Source organism: Amphiura filiformis, chromosome 1, assembly GCF_039555335.1.
Source record: "Amphiura filiformis chromosome 1, Afil_fr2py, whole genome shotgun sequence".
NCBI classification, from domain to species: domain Eukaryota; kingdom Metazoa; phylum Echinodermata; class Ophiuroidea; order Amphilepidida; family Amphiuridae; genus Amphiura; species Amphiura filiformis.
The window spans coordinates 100943262-100950890 of record NC_092628.1 but is presented as its reverse complement, the minus strand read 5'-3'; the positions used below and the strand labels follow the sequence as shown (position 1 = coordinate 100950890).

Here is a 7629-nt window from a genome sequence, read left to right as displayed (position 1 = left end):
ATAATTATTTTATTTCGATTTGAAATATACCGCGTATCATGTCGAATTACAACATTATTAACGAACTCTTTTTTTGTATTCTTTCATAACCATACCCGGTAACCATGGCATATCAAGTCTGAAAATAAACGTGCAACTGCTTTCAATATTATCATCGCATAAACTGGCGCGTTGTAAGTGAAAAGGTCGCAAGCTATATATATCATTGTCTGCTGGCGATCTTGTCAAGTCATATGATCGATACCAAGGATGCTGCGCAGTATTCAACTTCGCACTGTTAAGGAAGGTTTTGATTTTAGTTCACGCCTGGGGTTCACGCTTAATACTCTCTAAGACGGATTTCTATCATCGTAGAGCTGACTTTTTGATTAAAAAGAAGACATTACTTGTTTCAACTAAGGTAGTACATTTGTTGACGTCGGTTTCACTACATTTGAATCATGGAGCAGAGTCTTCACGTTTGGGTACTAACTGTTCTACATGCTTTGGTGTTTATACTAGGCGTACCAGGTAATGCACTTATCATTCGCGTGTTCGCCAAGAAACAACGTAAGACTAGTACCCATATTTTTATATTAGGCTTAGCTATTGCTGATTTATATGTATGCCTATCTACGGCAGCATTGATAGCCTACTGGTTTTTCGAATATGATATTGCAAGTTCGTTGGTGTGCCAAGGTGGATACTTTAGTGTTGTTCTTGGTGTTTATTACTCGCTATTCATCACCACAGTAATCGCTATAGAACGCTATTACGCCGTCTGCAAACCCCATGAGAAAATTGTCACTCCATTTCGGGCCAGACTTGCTGTAGTTTTAAGCGTCGTTGCTGCTGCCTTTGTAAGCGCTCCATCTCTACTTTTTTCGGACGTTATAGAAGGGACAGTTTTGGATGAAAATTTCAACAACAGGACTGTGTATATGTGTTGGCCCGCCCCGGATGATATTGCTGAATGGATCGGGGCGAGCGCTATGTATTCTATCTACGTTTTGTCTCTTGTACTTGTAGCTGCACTTTACGGTAAGGTTTATACAACTATAAGAGATAAAGTACTCGGACCGACGTTATCAATGAGACCAGGATTAAGTGCATCTATGAGAAGCATAGATAGTACCTCGAGACGCAGCAGTACCCCTCTTTCTAAAATAGACGAGGCAGAAACAGACAACATTGGTAAGATCTCAACTACCCAATCACCCGCCAAGTCCAACGGCTCAATTAATCACGTCAACAACGATGATATTTCTACTAAGCCTTCACCTTCTAAATCCAATGGATCTGTCAATACCATTAGGGTCGAAGGTGTTGCAGTACAATGTCTTGAGGAGTCGTCGATTAATGTTGTTACACCAGATGGCGGAAGCACTGAACATTTAGTACAAAAGCATGAAAAAGAGGACGAGGCGTACACTAACGATGGTGTCGATTTACGCGATGATAAAGAAGGCAAGACAAATGATACATCCCCAAACAATGAATCTCAAATTAACACGACAAATGACGTGACAAATGATTCAGAAGACAATCAACAATCTCCAACGGTGGCACTTGAGGACAACAGTAATCAAAACGAAACTGAAGAACCTTCCGTTGTTACGAAAGAACTCGGTGCAGTGACCAACGGGGTTAACAATCGCCTTGCCGTAACGCCAACCAATACTGCCCCATCCTCTCCAGCAGTGTCACCAAAGAAAGGACCGGTAGTTATTGATCCTGCACCAAGTCCACTTTTCCAAAACAGACACTTCGAACCTATAAAGTATGACGACGAGTTCGACAATGACCGGGAGAATAGCAGAGGTGGAAAGCGCCAAAGTTCTTTGATGTCTTTTCGTGGATTTTTACGCAGACAGCCAGGCGGGAGCTTTAATAGTCAAGCAAGTACTCGGTCTATTGCTTCACAGAGGATGCAAAACAAAACAACAAACATGCTTCTTCTTGTTACCATTGTCACATACGTGACCTGGATACCGACGTTAATATCGTCGGTGATATTGATCGAAACGCCCGACACTAGAGATCAAAGATTTAATGAAACTGTAATAACTATACTGCTTGTAATGAAAATGCTTTTTATCGTTAACCACGCTGCTAATCCATTCATTTATTCCATAGTCAATGACAGATTTAGAAGAGATTGTCTCAAAGAACTGCGCCAAATATTTGGTTGCACACCCAAGCGAACATTTTGAAAGAGTATCGGACTTTACAAAGTAGGAACATTGTAACATCGAGATTTGCTCTAAGATAACCGCGTGAATAACGGAGCGAAGTTGGCCATGTTGGCGATGACTTTAGGATTAAAAAAGATTGCCTCAACACGCTCAAAGAAAAGGTTGGATACACATAGAAGCATTTATGTTGAAGAATTACGATCGGACCTCACGATACATGTGCGTAACGTAATGAATCTTGTAAAAAGCCAGGAGTCGGTGGATCCCGAACTCGACTTGTTTATTGGCAAAATGGGAGAAAATAGTTAGGTATTGCGCTGTGATTTGCATCGTGAAAATGACGTCAAATGAATCAAGTTTGTCAAGGACTTGTTTGACGTACTACGGATTTTAAAACACAATGTTGTGTTAATATTGTAGGATGCTGATATATATGGCTGTCATAACTTGACAGAGAGCTTAGGAAAGGCAATGTAAACATAGTATTTATATGTGTATCTCTATTAGCATCGCCTTAATCATCGTAATCGCGATAATCGGCAAATTGCTATTTTTTACGAGATTTGTAAAACCTAAAGCCACTTTTAGGTGTTTTTAATGTCACATTCAGCCTTAAAGATGCACCAAAAATAACCAAAGGAACTGTATGTGCATAAAAGGCGTGGCCTCTCTCAAACCTGAAAATGGTAAAAATTTTAGAAACGCCATTAGTCATGTTAGCCGTCTGCTATACAGTACAATAATATGATAAATTAGAGAGACTTTTACAACGGGAATCTATAGAAGAATCCAATTTCACGCTTTCCTACACCTCAATGGCAGCCATAGCTGGGTCCCCGTCGGCTCAATCTCACCTAAAAGTGAAATGATGCGGCCATGGAGGGTATTTTAAACTGCATTCTATCACCCGTGTTACACGTAGACAAAAGAATGATGACAGTTTACAACACAAAAGAATCTAACATCGATTTTTAAGCGGCTTTAATCCACCCAATTGGGCAGTCACAACACTAGTTTGGTGTCGCGGAGACCCAGTTATGGCCGACCAAATCCTGATCATGACTTGGCTCGTTGGATTCGTCTATAAGCAAATTGCAGCAAGATCTCAACGGATAAGCCGTCGGATTGACAAAGTTGTCAAGCTTTCGTCAGAGCCACGCCTATAATGAAAGCCGGACATCAGTTTTCAATCCAACGGCTTCTTAGTCTGCTTACACGCTGAAACTGTGTTGGACTTTCTGAGACAAATTTGTTGGTTTAGCTCATAATGTCAGTGTACAAAATTCTAAAACACCAACGGTCACCAGTCTTTCACGATTCGTAAACATAATAAATAACAGCAATGATGTTTGTGACGTTTTGCAAATGGGGCGATTTAAAATTGCGATTTTAATTTTGAAGAGCAGTCTATGCTGTAAACATAGTAAATCATTATTATGTTAATAAGTGTTAATTTGCAAATGCATCACCGCCCTCCGAGATTTTCGCGAACGGTTAGCAACTCCCTAATTTATTAAAGAATAATTTTAGTTATTTCTTCCTCGTTGCCCTTCTCGTCTCCACTTTCCCCTCTCCCTCTTTCCTCTTCTCCCGCTTTAGCTCGCTAATAGTCACAATTTATCACATGCTTACCGATGTGGTTCGCGTAAATACACGCGCAAACCAATGCACGTGCAGTCATAGCGTAAATACACGCGGAAACAATATACGCGATAGCTTTAAAAAAATTGTTCGGCTTATGATAGGCGAAAATTATTCGTGCTTTTTACTGGGCGTCAATGAAGTCCCAACGTACGCTCGCATAAATTCACATAAACGTGCACCAGTCACGCATTATGCAACGCGCAACTACATTCAGTCTACTCTGAAGTACAAAGTACCGACGCGGACGCACACATTGTGCCGACTTTGAAGGCACGCATACATGCAGCAAAGACGCAGCACTGCGCACTGTTTACTCGCTGTATACGCGCGAGTTGTCACTTTGTACTTAAGAGTGGACAAACTGTAGCATAAGTGCTGCGCCCAACTGTATGCACATGATGTTATGAGTCTCTTTTTTCACCTATTATAAGCCGAACAAACTTTAGTAACCGTATTTGCCCGCGTACACTATTTTTTGGGACATGGACATCAGATTTTATGATATTTTTCTCATAGTTTTGGACTTTACTTGTCAAGATTTGAAGAAAAAAAATGAGGTGAATATACAGTGTAACTCGGTGTATGATTATTGCATTGCAAGAATGAAATGTTAAAATGCATCACCATCCTTTGAGTTTTTATCGCGAAGAGTTTTCCAAGTCCCTTATTTATTACAGATATGCTCTGAGATTATATACAGTCCTGTTCTGGTTTTTTTACGAATTTATTTGACGCAACTATAACGAAATAATTTCTCCTTATAAGGGGGAACAACACTAAATCCTTCCGCATTTGGTGTAACCATGTATAGTCTCACTTAAAAATAGCGCCTGAGCGAAATATATCAGCCTCTCTCGGGCATTAATTGTAAGTGAATCTGGCTTATTTTTTTAATGAAAACAACAGAGTAGGGCCTCAAGATTTCAAATCTGTTCAAAAAAAGTTTCGAATCGATTGGGAATTAGTGACAGGCTGTCGGAATAATATCAGGGCCGGAACTGTAAGAAGGCGCAATTGTCGGCCTTTTCTTTAAACTGTCTATTCTTGCCAAAAATGATAAACAGGTTTTTTTTTCAACTGCTAACAGAAAACACAAATCAAATAATAAACCTCAAAGTGCTTAATAAACACTTTTAGAAAAGAAATACACAATATAGCTATAAATATTTGCCTTTGTATGAATAAAACTATAATAACTGTATGTCGGGCCAAATCGAGCGGAAAGACTTCGCTTATAAGTGGAAGACAAAAATGCTATTCGTAGAGTCCGCAGATGCCTTGATAAAAATATTAGATAATACTATTGTATATCATGATATAGCAGATGATTCCACACACGGTAGGGAGATCCGCGTCAATTCGGACCGATGTGCACTCCCGGGATGGGCATAATTTGGCTACATTTCTTACTATTGTACTTGTAATCAAATTGAATATGAACAAATATGCACAAATTGAATATGCACGTAATTTAAAAGTACTATTATCACTAACAGTGCCAAAATATATAAATAAGTGATGCAACTATTTTTGTAAGAGTGTTGAAGTGCCGGAAGCTGGTCTGCGATGTTTTTCACATTATTATTATTGTAAGTTGATCTTACAAAAGTTGTTTATTGAATAATCACAGGTGTTAGATAATAAAGTGTCATTATGTATCACAATACTAGTATGTTATGTTCCAAGAATTATTCATCAATTGCGTAACACCAAGCCTCGTAACTCTCATAGCTGCTACCGGGAGCTGCTATGTATTAAATATGTACAATATGATAAGCAGCTGTGGCAGGCAGCCACTACACATTTTAAACAAGAGGAACAACAGAAAAGAAACACAAGTCGACAGAGGCAATCCATAACACTAATCAACAAGTTTCAACGGATAAGCCGTCGGGTTGAAACAGTTGTGAAGGTTTCGTCAGAGCCACGCCTATAACAAAAGCCTGACAACAATTTTCAATCCAACGGCTTACCTGTTGATACTGACATTGTCAAAATAACAAATAGCAAAAATTATAAGAATTGTCTAAGGTACATGCATATTTATGAACAGGAAGTGTTAATTTAATTTTGATTTCACTCGGGACCTCTTTGTGTTTTATTTGTATTGTGCTGCAGACTGATTAACGAAATAACGTGTAATTGAGGATATTAACAACCGTAATGGAGTATAAGAAAAATAGCCACTTGTATTAGAAACATAGGTTTGTTTTTTAATAGTACTGCAGATTAGAGACCCAATTGAGCCCAAGGTGATACAAGCAACAAAATCGGCACATACAATTCCTTTGGAACACTTATTAGGGGAAACGTTAGCCAATTAAAAATCCAAGATGGCCGCCATTTGTCAGATGGTCGCCATAAATGATAAAAAATAATATTACAAAAGATCAAATGGTTATGCAAGTACCAAAAGAGGCAGTTAGTCTCCCTTTGACCATGGAAGTACATGCTTTGACTCACTTATTATGAAAATAAGCTCGATAGAATCTCGAAACCGACGGTCTGACGGGTCTGTCGTGTTAACATGCAATGACCAGAGCCTGACAGAATTCCTTCCTTACTTTACTTCTTTGCGTTGAAATCGGAGCATAATTAAAACTGACTATCCCCAAGATTTGACCTTTTTTGATTATAACTCAAGAACGGTATGTCGCAGGTAGGTCAAACTATAATTTTGTCTGAATCCTTGAAATGAGAGAAATAATTTGGCGCGCTTTTAAACCAGCTTTGAGCAACTTTGAAATTTGATCACTGTGTCGACCTTTGACCTTCAAAATGTCGGGAATTATATTTTGTTAACATCTTGAATAAAAGGAACCTAAAAAAGTTGCTTAAAAAGTTACCTCTTTCAGAGTCTTGCTTAGCAGCGACGTAGCTTGCGACACCATTACGGCATCTTCATTCAGCGTAGTGTTTACAACTCTCCGGTCACATGACCACCCGATGGGTGGTCAAGTGTCAGCAGATTATTGTAGATGGCGGGCAGGTCGTATCCGGCGTCCCTGTTGAGTGTAGGTTTTAGTGTCTTTATCTCTATGGCTTCCCTGATCTTTCTGTTCCAGAAACGATCCTCCCTGCCGATGACTTCCACATCGTCCATGCTGATGTCGTGTTTGTGATCAGCTTTGTGGTCACCGACTGCTGTTCGGGTGGTGGTGGTTTTAGTGTGTTCTTTGAACCGGGTGCCAAAAGTTCTACTTGTCTCGCCAACATAAGTGTTCTCACATTCGGGGCAGCTGATTTGGTAAATTACACCACATTTGTTGGTGTTAGGGGTCTTGTCCTGCTAACCAAGACTTTGAAAAAGGTAACTTTTTAAGCAAATCCAAATTTTAAGCACGTCCAAAATCAGTTGGTTTGGTAGAGTCCGTGGGGTTGGGTGGAGGTGTGCACATTAAACCCCGATATATACTGGGCTATATAACAATATTGAACAATTAGCAAGATTAGAGAAATTTAAAATTGCGTATTGAAGTACACCAACATTACACAAATCAAATCAAACCAACATGTCAATTTTTAACACCAACAAAATTAACAATAATATATAAAAAAATAATATATAAAAATCATTGATCTATTGTAACATTCATATTTTGTAATTTTGTGGTTGCTTATAACGTCTTTTTCATAAGTGACCCACAATGAGTGTATTTTGTTGCTTGTATCACCATGGAATCATTTATGATCCACAAATGGATTAATCTGCAAATTACTTATATCCAAAATTAATAAGGACTACTATATTTTATGGAAAGTGTTTTACGATGCGTATTACGAGTGACTTACGTGATATGCAGATGTTATC

The 7629-nt window shown here is 38.9% G+C and overlaps 1 protein-coding gene across 1 annotated transcript; it reads left to right on the top strand.

The window, feature by feature from the left end:
• The first annotated feature begins 425 nt into the window (after positions 1-425).
• On the top strand, positions 426-2310 carry LOC140167776 (uncharacterized). Its single transcript, XM_072191071.1, has one exon. It carries the CDS (start codon positions 441-443, stop codon positions 2190-2192), a length of 1752 nt encoding a protein of 583 aa, XP_072047172.1. The 5' UTR covers positions 426-440; the 3' UTR covers positions 2193-2310.
• The last annotated feature ends 5319 nt before the right edge of the window (positions 2311-7629 follow it).